Consider the following 17711-nt stretch of genomic DNA (forward strand, 5'->3'; position numbering starts at 1 on the left):
AATATCTGTGTCATCAGGAAAGAAGAGTGGGTGTGACTTTTCCTTGCCTCTAAAGGAACATGTACTATTTTGATCATCCCGAAACTTTTCCACTGCGTCCCAGGAACACACGGTCCTTTAACAGAAAATGAGAGGGATGGCAGCGAAAGAGAGAAATCACAGCAGAGGATGGACAGGAAGACTGTGTGGTGAACCCAAACCCACAGGCAGGTCAGGAGCGACCTAAAATAAATTACTATTCACATCTGTACACGGCACTTGGAAAGTGCTGCAGACCTCCTGCTATGAAGTAGTGGAATATCTACGATCATGGGATGGGGACAAGACTAAAGAAAGGATGTGGGAAATAAAAGGCCTCTGTTCTTTCTCAATGAATTCAACACAGCTGTGAAGCTAAAAGAAAGCAGTAATAAAATAAATCTCTTCGATATTATTTTTCGTTTTAAAACCTGTGCCATATCTGGGGATATTTTTTTCTTTTTTCTCACACGCTAACTAAACTGAAGCTGGAATGCTTAGCTTGACAGTATGGCAGGATGCTTATATACAATGGATAGTGTGTAGAAACCCCATGTAAATAGTTTATTTTTTATCAGAATCTTAGTCATTCATAACACACTAGTGCAAAAAATTGTGCATCAAAAATTCTGCGAGAGAACAGCTGACTGGGAAATTTGCAGATGGCCCTGGGGTGGCCCCGAGGTGAGCTGCGGGGCCTTCGAAGCTTGCCGGTCTCGGGGAGGACGGCGCAAAGCGTCTGCAGGTGTGTGAGGCTGCCGGAAAGGTGTCTTCTTCAGGAGGGCTTTTTTTTTTTTTTTCTTTTTCCAGAATATTCATGGGGATTAAAAAAAAACAAAACAATGAACCCATACTGCGGTGCTACCACGTGTGGCCCAGAGGCCGTCCGGCCGAGGCTGCGCTGAGAGGCAGCTGGGCCACAGCAGGCGGGCAGGGCTGCTGGGCAAGGCCACGCGTCCCGGGCCGCGCCCTCCTCCGCGCCCCGGGGCCGCGGCAGGGCGGCGGCGGGTCCGCTCCCGGGACGAGGCCCGCCTGTGGCCCGCGTCCCCCGCGTGGCCGGGAGGGGCCGGGCCGGAGGGGAGGGTTTGTGGCACCTGTGGTCCCTGCTGTCCGTCGTCGGAGGTATGGCTATGAGGCGGCCGCCCGCGGGCTACACCACGGTGCACACCGTGTTCAGAGTCGTGTCAAAGCGCACGGCCTTGGCCTCGGTGGGCTTTAAGTTCGTGTCGTACATGGGGTTCTCAAAGGAGGCCTGCCCGTTGCTGTTCTCGTGGCCGGCGTAGCCGTTGTACTGGACCTTGGGTCTCGTCCTGGGGCGGGAGACAAGAGGGGGGACAGGCCGTCAGGACCGCAGGGCCAGGGCGTGGGGAGAGGCGCAGCGTCTGTAAACCGACGGCGGGGCGACGGTACCTGTGTTTGTAGAGGTAAAATGCAAACCCTGATAAGATGAGCGCGAAGAACGGAACGAGAATGGCAGCCGCCACAGAGCCACTGCTGGTGCCGTGGTACTGCCCGGAGGAGTCCTGGTCGGAGCTCACGGGGTCTGGAAAAGAAAGGGAGCGTCAGGCTGCCGTCAGCGTCCTCCTGCTCACACAGAGACAGAGCTACAGTGGGCTTTATACACAAAGGCAGACTCCCCAAGAAGCAGAAAGTGTTCCCACTCCGTTGGGAAGCAGCTGACACTGTTTTCAAAGATTTTAACATCCATCTTAAGGACTAACACAGAAAAGGCTGGTGGTTCCTCACTGACCGTCAACACTGAGAGTGTCGTCTTTCCATTGTGAGAACTGCAAAGGGGGCTGTGGTCATACTGGCTTTTGCTCATGGCTGTAGAGACTCACATTTGTGTAAAGTCTAACTGAAGCATCTATAGGGCTGTACCTGTCTATAGATGTGGGTAGCATGTGCCGTTTGCTCCCGCCCCAGGACAAGTCACTGAAATTACACAAGAAGTCCAGGTCTCTATAGAAGTGGAATCGCCTTCATGTCTGACTCTTTGTGACCCCATGGACTGTAGCCCACCAGGCTCCTCTATCCATGGAATTCTACAGACCAGAATACTGCAGTGGGTAGCCGTTCCCTTCTCCAGGGAAGCTTCCCAAATCGGGGATTGAACCCAGGTCTCTCACACTGCAGATGGATTCTTTACCATCTGAGCCACCATGGAGACCCATCACGTGTGAATATTTTGGTGCAATCTACCTTTATTGGCATAGATTTCAAAATTCATTATGAATTTAGAAATCATCAAAGAATGCATGTCAATTTTATAAAGGAAGTTTCTATAAAATGAGTTCGGTCCATTAGAAGGGAAGGCAAGGATACACATCTCAGACACCAGGCAGGCGATATGATCATTAGCTTGTGTATCTCCAAAGTGGACAGTTCTGCACAACACTGCTGCTGCTGCTGCTGCTAAGTCGCATCAGTCCTGTCCTGTCTGACTCTGTGCGACCCCATAGACGGCAGCCCACCAGGCTCCCCCGTCCCCGGGATTCTCCAGGCAAGAGTACTGGAGTGGGTTGCCATTTCCTCCTCCAATGCATGAAAGTGAAAAGTGAAAGTGAAGTTGCTCATTCATTCCAACTCTTAGCGACCCCATGGACTGCAGCCTACCAGGCTCCTCCGCCCATGGGATTTTCCAGGCAAGAGTACTGGAGTGGGGTGCCATTGCCTTCTCCCACACAGCACTGAGGAAGAAGCAAACACTAAAAGTTCAGATCAGAGAACATTTATCAAGGGATTATTGCCAAATAAGTTTATTCTTGAGGAATTTACTTACAAAACACAATTTTGAAATGTATTTGACTTAATTGCATGGAACCACTCAATGCATGTGTGTAGTTAATTATGACGGGTCATCTGAATATAGCAGAACTGTAAAATGAAGCTGACCTCATTTCAAAGTATATTTCCAGAATTTATGGGATGTTTTCTGTTCCTTTTTTTTTTTTTTTACAAAACACAAATACAAATAAGTAATCAAATATTTAAAATAATTAAATAGCCTTTTAAAGAACTTTTCATAAAAACTTAAAAATAATATTGTCATCTCCTTCAGTAGATGGGCTTCCCAAGGTGGCACTAGTGGTAAAGAATCCTCCTGCCAATGCAGGAGATGCAGGTTCGATCCCTGGGTCGGGAAGATCCCCTAGAAGAGGGCATAACAACCCACTCCAGTATTCTTGCCTGGAGAATCCAATGGACAGAGGAGCCTGGTGGGCTATACAGTCCATGGGGTCGCAAAGAGTTGGACTCGACTGAGCGACCGAACACACACACACACCTTCAGTAGATGCAGGATTATGCTACACCCTACCACCTCCAGTTCTTATGTAAACATATTTTATCCTGGATGTTGGCACCTTGTAAATCAACCATATCTTTTTGTGATCCTCCTGTATCAGCATGTATGATTCAGATTTTTCATTTTCAGGTGCATTCACCAGCTGCCATGCATGGGGGATGCCAGATATTTGTTCTCAGCACCCAGGTGATGGGCTTGTGAGCAGAGCCACCAGGGTGCTCCCTCCCTGGGCACGGGGTTAGCATGAGTGATGCAGAGACTTGGGGCTGTGGTGCGGCTAGAGCCCTGGGGACAGCATCAAGAGCTTCCTGGGGGTGGTGGTGGTTCCAGCCGCAGCAGTAGAGGCCTGTCCAGTCTGGAGGCCGGGTGCAGCAGTGACCCCAGCCACCCTGTCCAGCAGGGAGAAGCCAGTGCTGCTCAAAGGGCCCAGCTTCAGAGATTTATTGTGAGAATGAAATGGCAGGACATGTCAGCTACTTAGAACTTTAGCCGCACAGTTTCCCCAGGACCCACATTTACTAGAAAATTGGTTGCATGATGCCTGGGTAGTTGTCTGGCCAGCTTTCCTCTTAAATCCCCAGTTCCTACAGTAGAACCTCGAACATAACAGTTGCTCAGTACATATTTGAGAAATGAAAAAATGGTGCTGTCTTTGTAGTGGTTCAGTATCTGCTGGTTTCCATTACGTTACCGTGGCTCATTCTCCAGGTGTTTATAATTCTGTGCATCTCTGCTCATCCTGATAAATTTGTAGTCTGCTAAGTTAACCAAAGCCACTTTCTGTTATCTGTGAGCAAGACTATATATTTTTGGCCGTAACAGATTTCAGGTTTCCAATTAATAAAATCCTGGATAATGGACCTGCCACAGGAGACCTCACATCAAGACAAAGGGCAACATGAAAGGTCTTTTTGAATTAAACTCCTGACTTGACTCTGAAATTATTATGCTGTCTGGAGCTCCTAGTTAATTTCAGTTATTTACCCGTGTTTTAATAATTTAAAGGGTAATACATGTACATGATATTAATTAAAGTGGCATAAGCAGATATAGAAATAAATACGAAGATGATGGACATAAAGGGTCATGCCTTGCCCTTTGCACTAGTTTTCCTCTTTATGATTAACAAGGTCTTCGGTTTTGCTTTTGTTTGTGCTTTAGCGTCCTTCACATAATGTACTAGTATAGAGTGTGTGTGTGTGTGTGTGTATATATATATATATATTTTGTATGTATTTATTTGGCTGCACCGGGTCTTAGTTGCGGCATGCGGGATCTAGCTCCCTGATGAGGAATGGAACCAGGGCCCCCAGCATTGGGTGGGCAGTGTCTTAGCTGCTGGGCCACCAGGGAAGTCCCCAGTGTACTATTAATATTTGTGACTGTTTCTTTGTTCTTACTTTCCTAAAATATGGGGATACTATTTACATTTTTAAAAATGTGCCTTTTTAAACTTAACCATATATTTGTGAAGTTCTTCCATCTGCACATGTGAATGTAATTGTTTTCAGGTGTGCCGTATTCTATTAATTGGCTAAAGCAGAATTTATTTAGCCAATCTGCCATTGAAGAACATTTGGGCCGTTTCTAGTAGTTCTCTGTGATGCCACCATGAAATCCTCTTTCTACAGAGATGCATCAGCAGGAGGCTGAATATCCAGGACAGATTCTTAAGAAGTAGAAGCACTGCCTAACTGAACGTGTACCTCGTAGCGTTGCTCAGTCTTACCTAGTCTCTCTACAAAGTGGCTTCCCGATTTCCTCCCAGCCCATCTCAGAAGGGACCTGCACACTGTGTCCCGTCTCCCCCCGCCCATGCCCCACCTCCGTCCTTGCCTCTCGCTGCCCCCCTTCTGCACATTATCACCACTGCTGCTGCCCTAGGACATCAGACGCAGCGTGCAGCTATTTTCTCACTTGTGCTTCTTAAGAATGAAGGTGAGTGTCTTTTCACGTTATAGGCTGGAGCACTACTGAAAGAAATGCACATACTATAGAATTCACCCTTTTAATGCAAGGGTGCAAGGACTCACCCTTTTAATTTCAGGGTTTTCTTTTTTACTAGTAAAAATGTGGGGTTTGATGCTGCAGTGATCGCCACAACCTATGGGAGAACACTGCTGTTGCCCCTAAAATTGAACATGGCCCCTCAGCAGTCCCTCCTCCTCCTCCTTCTGCCAGGCTCCAGCTTTCGGCAACCTGCTGTACTCTCTGTCTGTATAGATTCGGCCACTCTGGATACTGCATATAAATACAAGAACTCAGTATGTGTTTTTTGGTGAGTGGCTTCTCGTATTTCGCATGACATTTTCAAGATAACATCCACTGTGCACATGTGCCACATGCTGATGGACACTTGGATTGTTTCCACATTTGGACAACTGGGAAATACGCTGGTATAAACATTCATGTATGGGTTTATGTGTGAACATGTGTCTCCTAGTTCTCTTGTCATATGTGTTGGAGTGGAAATGCTGACCCCTGTGGTAGCCCCATGTTTCAGCTACCCGATGAACGACTGCCAGGCAGTTTTCCACAGCAACTGCGCCATCATCACTTTCACATCAGCCCGGTATGAGCCTCCTAATTCCTGCACATCTTGCCTCCACTTGTTTCTTGTCATTGTGGTCTGAGCCACCCAAGTGGGTGTGAGGTAGCTTTGATTTGTGTTTCCCCAATGATTAATGATGTTGAGCATCTTTTCATTTGCTTGTTGGTCATTTTTATCTCTTTGGAGAAATGTGTATTCAAACTGGTTGCCAGTGTTTTAATTAGGTTGTTTGCCTGCTAAACGTGTATTTGAGGAGACCTTATGAATAGCTGAGAAAAGAAGAGAAACTAAAGGCAAAGGAGAAAAGGAAAGATATACCTATTTGAATACAGAGTTCCAAAGAATAGCACAGAGAGATGAGAAAGCCTTCCTAAGCGAACAGTGCAAAGAAATAGAGGAAAACAATAGAATGAGAAAGACTTGAGATCTCTTCAAGAAAATTAGAGATACCAAGGGAACACTTCATGCAAAGATGGGCACAATAAAGGACAGAAATGGTATGGACCTAACAAAAGCAGAAGATATTAAGAAGAGGTGGCAAGAATACATAGAAGAACTATACAAAAAAGATCTCTATGACCCAGATAATCACGATGGTGTGATCACTCACCTGGAGCCAGACATCCTAGAATGAGAAGTCAAGTCAGCCTTAGGGAATATCACTATGAACAAAGCTAGTGGAGGTGATGGAATTCTAGTTGAGCTATTTCAAATCCTAAAAGATGATGCTGTGAAAGTGTTGCACTCAATATGCCAGCAAATTTGGAAAAGTCAGCAGTGGCCACAGGACTGGAAAAAGTCATATTTCATTCCGATCACAAAGAAAGGCAATGCCAAAGAATGTTCAAAATACTGCACAAATGCACTCATCTCACGTGCTAGCAAAGTAATGCTCAAAATTCTCCAAGTCAGGCTTCAACAATATATGAACCATGAAATTCCAGATGTTGAAGCTGGATTTAGAAAAGGCAGAGGAACCAGAGATCAGATTGCCAACATCTGTTGGATCATTGAAAAAGCAAGAGAGTGCAGAAAAACATATACTTCTGCTTTATTGACTACGCCAAAGCCTTTGACTGTGTGGATCACAACTAACTGTGGAAAATGAATACCAGACCATCTGACCTGCCTCCTGAGAAATCTGTATGCAGGTCAAGAAGCAACAGTTAGAACTGGACATGGAACAACAGACTGGTTCCAAATCAGGAAAGGAGTACATCATGGCTATATTTTGTCACCCTGCTTGTTTAACTTATATGCAGAGTACATCATGAGAAATGCCAGGATGGATGAAGCACAAGCTGGAATCAAGATTGCTAGGGGAAACATCAATAACCTCAGATATGCAGATGACACCACCCTTATGGCAGAAACTGAAGAACTAAAGAGCCTCTTGATGAAAGTAAAAGAGGAGTGTGAAAAAGTTGGTTTAAAACCCAACATTCAGAAAACTAAGATCATGGCATCTGATCCCATGATGGCAAGTAGATGGGGAAACAATGGAAACAGTGAGAGACTTTATTTTTGGGGGACTCCAAAATCTGCAGATGATCACTGCATCTATGAAATTCAAAGACGTTTGCTCCTTGGAAGAAAAGCTATGACCAACCTAGACAGCATATTAAAAAGCAGAGACATTACTTCACCAACAAAGGTCCATCTAGTCAAAGCTATGATTTTTCCAGTAGTCATGTATGGATGTTGGACTATAAAGAAAGCTGAGCCCTGAAGAATGATGCTTTTGAACTGTGGTGTTGGAGAAGACTCTTGAGAGTCCCTTGGACTGCAAGGAGATCCAACCAGCCCATCCTAAAGGAAATCAGTCCTGAATATTCATTGCAAGGGCTGACGTTGAAGCTGAAACTCCAAAACTTTGGCCACCTGATGTGAAAAACTAACTCATTAGAAAAGACCCCGATGATGGGAAAAATTGAAAGCAGGAGGAGAAGGGGACGACAGAGGATGAGATAGTTGGATGGCATCACCGACTCGATGGACACGAGTTTGAGCAAACTCTGGGAGTTGGTGATGGACAGGGAAGCCTGGCGTGCTGTGGTTCATGGGTTCGCAAAGAGTCGGACACGACTGAGCGACTGAACTGAAACGTGTACTCCTTAGCCATAGGGTTTATATATTCTGGATACAAGTTCCTGAGTAGATACATGGCTTGTACTCTCTCACATTCTGTAGCAGGGGGGCTTAGATTTTCTTAATATTTATTTTTATTTGGTTGACTGTTCTGCATCTTAGTTGTGGCATGCAGTGTCTAGTTCCCTGACCAGGCATCAAACCTGGGCCCCCATTGGAGAATGGAGTCTTAGCCACTGGACCACTAGGGAGGTCCTGGGGGCTTTGATTTTAATGGGGAAACCAATTTATTTTTGTTCCTTACACAATTTTTGCATTGGAGTTGCCTTTCAAACTAACTTGCTTTAGTATCCATTTAAAGATAATCACATTTTTTTCAATTTATCTACTGACTGGAGACAATTAAGAGGTTGTTTATTTTTATCCATAAAAATAGAGTGTAGCCATAACTCCGAAATGAATGGTTGTTGTCGAAGCATTACTTACACATAGACTTTTCCTCATTAGTTGAATGGGAGACTTGCTTGTGATTCAAATTATTTTGTAAGCCAAATTGTTTTTCCTGACAATAAGCTCATCATCACGTGAGAAGATCACTTGTTAAAGCAAGCTGTTCTTTTGTTATATTAAAAAGAAATGGGGCAGTGCAAAAAAAATTCTCAACAACAAAGTGATGATTCTGGTCAGGCTGACTAGATCAGTAAACTCTGCCATCCACAGAGTATTGTGCACGGCTCGCTGGGGTGTCCTTAGACAGAATTACTAGAGCGTGTGCCTTGGAGAAAGGAGGGCAGATAACCACAGGGTTTGGCTCAGAGCAAGAGAAAACTTCACCATCATTAGTGCCGGCCTATTTTCATTATCTCAAAATAATGTGACCCCATTGAAAGCATCATCTCAGCCATGGCTGACATTGTAATTTAAAGCTCTTCTATGTAAAAGTTCTTAATTTGGAAAGGTGGGTTTGGAGTATTTTATAATTAATTATCTCTTTTGGTCAAGTTTTTTTTTTTTTTTTTAAGCATGATATTATACAGTTTGATATATATTTCCTTTGGAATCCCTCAGGATATTGATAAAGGTTTTATGAAATCAGTACATCAGTGACAACCATCACCAAATAATACACTCCTGTTCCTCTGAAAGACTGCTTGGCGTCAAATTCTACACAGCGGTACTCCTCTGTGTACAATTAATACGTTAGGAGCATTCTGTAAGTAAAGTAGAAAGTAGCTGATACTATTCATGAGCATGGCACTCATTTCATTACATAAGTTGCACCTTCTCATCTGTGTTAGTAGCAACATGAGTAAAGATACGTGCGAGAAGAGTTTTAGCACAAAGCAGACCCTCATACTGACTCTCAATCTTCCCAGCAACTGGGAACTGACTCTCCACTGAGATTTCAGATGACAAAATAGGCTTGAGAATGTTGTAATTCCTCCTGGATCACAAAACTAGCAAGTGGATGAGGTAAGCTTCACATTTAGTGGTTTTTTCCATACATTTTTCTTGTCTAATTACTAAGATATACATCAAGTACTTGAGAAAGACACAAAGAAGGCAGGCAGGCATATTTGTCCCTTCTGTCTATCTAGAGCAAACTTCTTCATGTATATAAGTCACAAACACCTTTCCACATCAATCTGTAATCTTTGTTCTCTAATGACATATATTGAATTAAACTGTCTTATATTTAATGTAACACATGGCATAAGATTGATGTAAGAAGCAATTCATTTATGATATATGTGTCAGATATTCAAGTTATTTCTAATTTCAACTATTAAGAATAGTTCTATTTTGCATATAGGGTTATCGTTACCATCTTTCTAAATTCCATACATATGCGTTAGTATACTGTATTGGTCTTTATCTTTCTGGCTTACTTCACTCTGTATAATGGGCTCCAGTTTCATCCATCTCATTAGATTTGATTCAAATGAATTTTTTTTAATGACTGAGTAATATTCCATGGTGTATATGTATCACAGCTTTCTTATCCATTCGTCTGCTGATGGGCATCTAGGTTGCTTCCATGTCTTGGCTATTATAAAACCACTACAATATTGTAAAGTAATTAGCCTCCAACTAATAAAAATAAATGGGAAGACCCAGGGGAATCAGGTGGAGAGGGAGGTGGGAGCGGGGATCAGGATGGGGAACACATGTAAATCCATGGCTGATTCATGTCAATGTATGACAAAAACCACTACAATACTGTAAAGTAATTAGCCTCCAACTAATAAAAATAAATGAAAAAAATAAATAGGAAAAAAAATAAATAAATGTAACCGAAAAAAAAAATAGTTCTGCTGTACACATACCCGGATATGCAAAAAATCACCACACATGTCTGATTAAAAATCTTAGCAATAGAATTTTTTATGAAAGATTATTGTTAAATTATACACATCTACTGACATACGCACCAAAAATGAACACCCAAGTGTCTTTTTCTAGTCCACACCAAATCTGACATTCTCATAGCTGAAAATGATCTATCTTTGTTACATAATACATATTTTTCAAGTTAATATCTTTTCATAGTTTATTGGCCATTTTTAATTACTCTTTCTTAATCATATTCTTAGGGCAGTATAGTTTGCTTATTCTTTGAATTTCCACTTTGCTTTCTTCCCATATTTCAAAGTATTTCTTTGTATATTACAGATATTAATTCTGTGTCTGGCATATTTATTGCATCTATGCCAGCTGATATTTTCTGTTTTGCTTGACAATGAAAAAGATTTTTTCATCCAGTTGTAAAATACATGTCTCTCCTGTTATTTTTGTTTCTGTTTCTTTCCAGTCACACTTTCTGCCGCATTTAGCTCAGTCACCTGCAGACCAACCTGATATTTGATTTGAAAAATCATGTAAGTGCAGCATACCTTGCCTTTCCAGCTTGAATTTCCCAAAGTCTTTTCCGTGTACGTCACCTTGAAAAGTAAAGCCTCCTCTTTCAAGTCCGGATGATACCTGATACGTGTGAAAAGGAAGGAAACGACAAGAATTAACCATGACCTCTTCTTTTATCACAATATAAACATTATTTCTCCTATTTAGACATTAATGGTTAATTCTTTTAAACATTTGTCATTCCTTTCGAGATTCCCATTTATAGTTAAAATTGAGAAATAAAGATATGAACTTTCAACTAACAAACTCTCTCATTTTGATCTCCAAAACTGTAGTAAAATGTACACCTTATTTATATGTTAAGTATCCTTTGTAAGGGGGACACACATATAAATTACCGCAGAGCCTGCATTACGTAAAACTCAGTGTGTCACGGCTACTGTCCCCTGTGTATCATGTGAAGCCCTTTACACTCAAGTCTGATGATGAACTGGTGCAGAAGCTATGAGCTAACTTGCAAGACACTGTGAAGGGGCATCGGGGCTCTCTCAGCGCCTGCAGGGCGGTTACTGTGGCTTTGGGGAGAGTCTGGCCCCAGTGCTAGAGTTGGGTGTGGTCTGCATCTAGGCTCTTCTGTCTGACAGGAGCAGCCTGTCTCTCTGGCCAGTTTCTTTCTGGTCTCAGAGACGGCTTTCTTCCCTCAGATGATGAAGGGGTGTCGCTGCTGCAAGGCCAGGGCGAGGGCCCTGAGTTTTCAAGGTGCATAGAGGACCCAGGGCATCTTGGAAGGGATCTCCGTTGGTGCTCCCAACTCTGCGCAGACATGACGATTAGAAAACGCTCCAGGAAGTACTCACATAACCATCCAGTCCCCAGTTGTCATTCTCAAAGTTGCTGACGAAAATATCCACTGGACCTTTTATCTGAAAAGCTTTCAGAAGTAAGTGGGCCTCCTCCTTTTTGTAAACACCTAGGAAAGGATCATGGGTTATTCTTTTTATCATTATCATTTTTTAAATTTGTTTTTATTAGTTTTATATTTATTTTTATTATTTTTAATTTATAAATTAATTTAATTAGTTTTATTAGTTATTTTTATTACTAATTGGAGGCTAATTACTTTACAATACTGTAGTGGTTTTTGTTCAAAACCACAATGAGGTACCATTACATGCCAGTCAGAATGGCTGCTACACAAAAGTCTAGAAGCAATAAATACTGGAGAGGGTGTGGAGAAAAGGGAACCTCTTACACTGTTCGTGGGAATGCAAACTAGTACAGCCACTATGGAGAACAGTGTGGAGATTCCTTAAAAAACTGGAAATAGAACTGCCATATGACCCAGCAATCCCACTTCTGGTCATACACACCGAGGAAACCAGATCTGACAGAGACACATGCACCCCAATGTTCATCGCAGCAATGTTTATAATTGCTAGGACATAGAAGCAAACTAGATGCCCATCAGCAGATGGATCATGGGTTATTCTTACATTGCAGAAATGCTTATGGTCAGGAAGGTAGGCACTCGGCCCATTTATGTGGAATATTATATAGAGAGGATAGTGTTTTCAATAACAGTGATTAGTCTTTTTATTTTTAAAGTTTAGCTGCAGTCCTCCTTTTTTCCTAAAAATCATCTCTTATTTAAGTCATTGTCTGTCTCGAGTAAGTATTGTCTGCTTCATGCGATTCAACATCTTAATGCCACAGGAGGAAAAAAAATTATATACATTCACTTATATTAAGTTTTTTAAATTCATCATTTTTATTCCATTTGTACTCACTTCTGAGGACAGAGGTCTGTATTATAGAGGGGATTAAACTACTGTGTATGAAATAAACAAGCTAGAAGGATATATTGTGTAGCACAGGTAATATACCAGATATTTTACAATAACTTTAAATGGAGAATAATCTATAAAAATATTGAATCACTAAGAAAATGATGTCTTGATAAAAACAGCTATGCTGAACAGACACGCGGAGAGTTTGCACAAAATTCTTACAAAATTTCAGTGTGGGAAAATGTAAATATTTCTAAATCAATTAAAAAAAAGAGAAACTATAAAAAAAGCCCCAAATATAGCTACTTATGTAGATGAACTATGCTCATTAAAATGAAATGAATGGCTTGGTGGACAAAGGTCCTCTGAATGACTGCTGAATGGTTTTGTCCACGGGGTCAGGGTGTGTAGTGGGGGTATGGGGGGATGTGTTTGCAGCTATGGCTAGTTCCCTACCCAGAGGAGGAACCAAACCGGTAAGTAAACAAAGAAACGAACAGATATTAAATAATAATAACCCAAATGCCTTCTGTGCAGAGACAGGTTCAAGGGAAGGTTGCACTGTTTCAGGAACTCCAGCAGTTAATTCCCACTTTCTCTCATTAGAGAAACAGACCTCTAAAAACATTGCAGGAAGACTGTCCACTGGCCAGTCACACAAGAGGAATGGAACCCATGGACAGGAAGGATCCATGGATGGGGAGGACCAGCCCAGGACCTGGGCCGCTGTCCATCATCACCATCAGCAGCTCTGTGTTCTTGGCATACAGGTTAACCTCTAAAGCTCTGAACCCCACTTCCACAAACTCTTAGTAGAGATAAGATGTGTGTACTCAGGAGAGTTTTATGGTGATTAAATTTATCACCCACAGGACACCAGGTCCTGGCTGGCTTTCCAGGAGCATGACCTGCGCTTCCTCCGGTATGGTCCTTCGCAGTCAGACTGTACACGGTGGGTGGGTCTAGCCACTGGGACTCAGTCTTAACAACTCTTGATCCAAACTTTTCTCCAGATCCAAACCTAACTGTATCAAAGTCACGCTGGAGGACATTTCCTTTGGGAAAAAAGTCCAAACTCCATGAAGAAAAATATTATCCAAAGGACCTGGGTGAGCCTAAGAAATCTGAATATTTTACAAAGCCTCAGTTACTCTTAGTTTATTCTGATCCAGGACTAGATTTGAGCACCTGGTCTATCTCATTTATACATTCACAGGGTCAACGTGCAAAGCAATTTTGGGGACCCTAGATCATGAATTCATAAATAAGAACCTGTTAAAAATCTGTGAGTATGGATTATTTTTCTTTTCTTAAATCCAGAGTGTGTGCACTGTTTTTAGGTGTTTCCCAGGGCTTCCCTGGTGGCTCAGATGGTAAAGAATCTGCCTGCAATGCAGGAGACCTAGGTTTGATCCCTGGGCTGGGAAGATCCCCTGGAGGAGGGCACGGCAACCCACTCCAGTGTTCTTGCCTGAAGAATCCCCATGGACAGAGGAGCCTGGCGGGCCAAGGTCCGTGGGGTCACAGAGTCGGACACAACTGAGTGACCGAGCACACACAGCAACAGCCAGGGAAGCAGGGAAGTGAGGCGTGAGGGGTGGGAGGGGTCCTGAGCGGCTCTCATCCTTTGTGGAGGCGAACCACGTGTCTGTCTAGTCCTCAGGGACGTGTGGGGGCCCCTCGGGGGCCCTTATGTTCAGAACCAGGGCTGGGACTTGTGGACAACTCAGTCTGAACCCTTTGGAAGTCAGTCTACAAAAAAGGATACATTGTTATAAGTGAGATAATTTGGAAAAAAAAAAAGGTAGTAGATTCAGTCTCAAGGTGATTCTGTGTCCTGTGGGTTGATGGTATCAACCCACATGGGCTGGAGATTCTAATCACTTAGATTCTGACTGCAGAGCTCAAATCCTACTCCTGTCCTGTCACTTAGGAAGGCTGCTTAGTTTTCCTGGGTATCTCTTTTTTTTTAAACCAGTTAAAAAAATAAAAAGTGTTTAATAATAATAGTTAAATCACAAGATTGATGCAAGAAGGAAATAAACAATATATATATGTATATATATGTGTGTGTGTGTGTGTGTGTGTGTGTGTATATATATATATATATATATATATATATATATATATAAAGCACCTAAAAGTGTCTCTTGCTTAAAAATAAACCAGAGTTGGTTCTTTTCTTTTAATTGTTTTTTTAAACTGAGACACATCAATAAAAGCTCACCAGGAGCAAACAAGTTTTAAAGAATGACAGCAAGGGCATATCAAAACTGAATTTTGAAGATGTGACTATCTAGGCATAAATCTTACATCTTTGATGTAACATGATCTGTGTGTAATCTGGAGCAGATTAATTTGCTTTTCTGTACTGGTTTTGTAACCTTTAAAGTGAGGAGATAGATCCATCTGCCCCCGTCCCTGCGATGACCTAGTGAGAGGCTTCGGGTGCAAAGCCCTGGTGACATCAGCCACACTTGGCCCGTGTTGTTGCCCGCTCAGCCAAAAGACTGATGGAGAGTCTGGTGAGGGAGCCCCCTGGGTGCCTACCTGTCAACTTCAGCTCCCCCTGGGAGGCTTCAGTGAACGTCGCATTCACTTTGCTGCTAGTTGCGTTGAACCAGTCGACAGTTAGGGTCGCAGGCTGTCTTTTCCCTAAATATTCGTAATATCCCTTCCACACCGAATGGATGAAAAACACATCTGAAGGAACTGTGGGGGGAAAAACAGACAAATGTTAGCACATGCAGAACAATTACACTTAGATGTTTTAACACACAGAAGGCATAGCATTGCTCATTAAGATGGCACGACAGTGACGATGGTGATGACAAAGACCTGTCTCCGTGTCTCCTTACAGCAGGTTCATAAGAGTCAGGTGAGCCGGGCCGGGAGCAGGCAGCTTACTGTGATGTGCAGACAGTCATCTGTCACTGGGCTGGACGCCAGCGCACCTGTGTTACCAGATCCACCAGGGCCAGCGTGTGCAGTGAACTGGGACTGCGGACACTAGGTAAGGTCTCATCAGTCAGGCTGACCCGGAAATCACTACTGCTGTGTCACTGACCATCCGAGTCCACTTGCTATGGGAGGCTCAGAGGAACTGACATCTGCCAGGGCTCTTCTGCCCTTAGAAAGCCTGCATTTCACAGCACCGCTCTGACTGCACAGACCTGGCTTATGGAAACAAAGATGCTCTATTTCCCAAGATCTTTATTTTGTAAGTAAAGACAACCTCTCATCTAGCTCTTCTGCTCTACTCCAATCCCCCGATAAGAAATAGTCCAGAACTGGTAAGAAAGCTAGACTAAATGATGTCCAAAGACAAAAGGCAAATTGTCTTCTTAAAATATTACAATTCATCTGGGCCAGGAATTCTTACAAAGATTATTGAGCTATTCTCTCTTTCCACTGGTTACAAAGAAATTAAAACTTTTCACATTTCTGCTAATAAGTATAAAATCCTGCTATTTTTACAATATTGCTGTAACATTTTACAGGGGAATTGATGTAAATCTACATCAGTGAATCCACTAAATTTCTCTCTGCTCTGTCTCATGATATGTGTAAGATGTTTAGTTGGACGAGATCCACCGTGAGTGGGGCTGGTCAGAAGGCACTTTTGGACTTCCCAGGTATAAAGAAAGGTGCTTGTCTCCCTGAGTGTGTTTCAGCAAACGCACTTATGGCCACACTATGAGGAGGATGGAGCACGGGGTCCTTGGTTCTCTTTTCTTTTCAGCTCCACTGGACGTTTGCCTGACTCCCCAGACAGGCTGACCCAGTAAGACATCTCCCGACAAGAGAACAATGTCAGCACTTGCGAGGGCTTTGATGGACCCAACTTCCTAACAGTAATAATTTTAAAACTCAAGTTTGAGGCGGAGACCTGCCACAGGCCTCTGACACAGCTGCTGACCGCGCAGGACGCTGAGCAGGCCCGTCGTCAGCAGCATCACCGAGGCCCACTTTTCATCAGCAAGCCCGAGACACCTCGTCTTCCTTTTCTAAAATAAATAGCCTTTTAAACAGTATCCAGATCTCTTTCCCTAGTCAGAAGGGACACACCCAGTGGAAGCTGTGAATGCTGAGGTCCGAGGTCCTCTCGTTGGCAGGTCAGGTGGGCCAGCCGGGCCGGGCAGCAGGAGAAGCAGCAGGTCGGCGGGGCAGCTCGACCGTGCTCAGCTGCGACCACTGGGGACATGGGGGATCTTTTTGGGCCCTTGTCCTCTGACCTGTTGCTGGTGGTTTGCAGTGTAATGTAACCACCACAGGGGAGGTGCTAGACTGTGTGCCCATACAAAGAGGCCCGTTTCTTCAGCACTTCCCTTCAGAGAGGATAGCGTACACTGAGGTAGAGTCTGCAGCAGCACTATAACTGACTTATACTGATGTTTGGTAGAAACCAATGCAATATTGCAAAGCAATTATCCTTCAGTTAAAAATAAACAAATTTTAAAAAGAGCCTGCAGACTTTTCACTGCCCACAAAACCAGTAAACAAAGCAGAACAAACACCACCACCACCATCCACTGTGTTTTCTTCCACTGAAGTAGATGTTGCCTGGGTAGAACCCTGATTTCTGTGTTTGATTTTCAAATAATATTTACATAGAATAGTACAGAAAAAAATTTAAGGTAGGTCTCATACTTCGTGGTGTACAATGCATGAATTCCTTTAACCATGTTGGAACTTTTTGCCTCATCTAAGAATTAAATGCAACACCCAGCAACTGTGACTGAACTTACAGCATTTCATATAACCTCTCCACATTTGATCCTGGAACAGAGTTTATGTCTAAGAAACCAGTGTGAAAACCTGAATACAGAAAACACCAGAAAATGCAACTTACCTAAGTGTTTTCTGTTGTATTTTTTTTAAGCTTGATTTACATTATAATTTGGGGACATACTATATTGTTTAAATATTCTCTAAATTTATAACAGGTACAACAGGCCAGGTGACTTGGAGTAATGAGCATCTTCATTAGGAAATAAACCTGCCCCTTTCCCGTTTGCTACGGCATGCATTAAGCAAGGTATCACACACAACAGAAAGCGAGAATTAGTGTATCAGAGGCAGAGGATGGAGATACTTG

The 17711-nt window shown here is 43.0% G+C and overlaps 1 protein-coding gene across 1 annotated transcript in view; it reads right to left on the bottom strand.

Annotated features, from left to right (window-relative positions):
- Positions 1 to 1168: 1168 nt before the first annotated feature.
- The window catches only part of CSMD1 (CUB and Sushi multiple domains 1), a 1628138-nt gene continuing 1611595 nt past the window's right edge, over positions 1169 to 17711 (bottom strand). Inside the window, exons 66-70 of the mRNA XM_061134533.1 lie at positions 15164 to 15325; positions 11684 to 11796; positions 10859 to 10946; positions 1429 to 1561; positions 1169 to 1328 (exon numbers count right to left, since the gene is read on the bottom strand). Coding sequence (XP_060990516.1) covers positions 1169 to 1328; positions 1429 to 1561; positions 10859 to 10946; positions 11684 to 11796; positions 15164 to 15325 — 656 coding nt within the window. The remainder of the gene's footprint in view (positions 1329 to 1428; positions 1562 to 10858; positions 10947 to 11683; positions 11797 to 15163; positions 15326 to 17711) is intronic.

This window comes from Dama dama, chromosome 32, assembly GCF_033118175.1.
Source record: "Dama dama isolate Ldn47 chromosome 32, ASM3311817v1, whole genome shotgun sequence".
Classification (NCBI taxonomy): domain Eukaryota; kingdom Metazoa; phylum Chordata; class Mammalia; order Artiodactyla; family Cervidae; genus Dama; species Dama dama.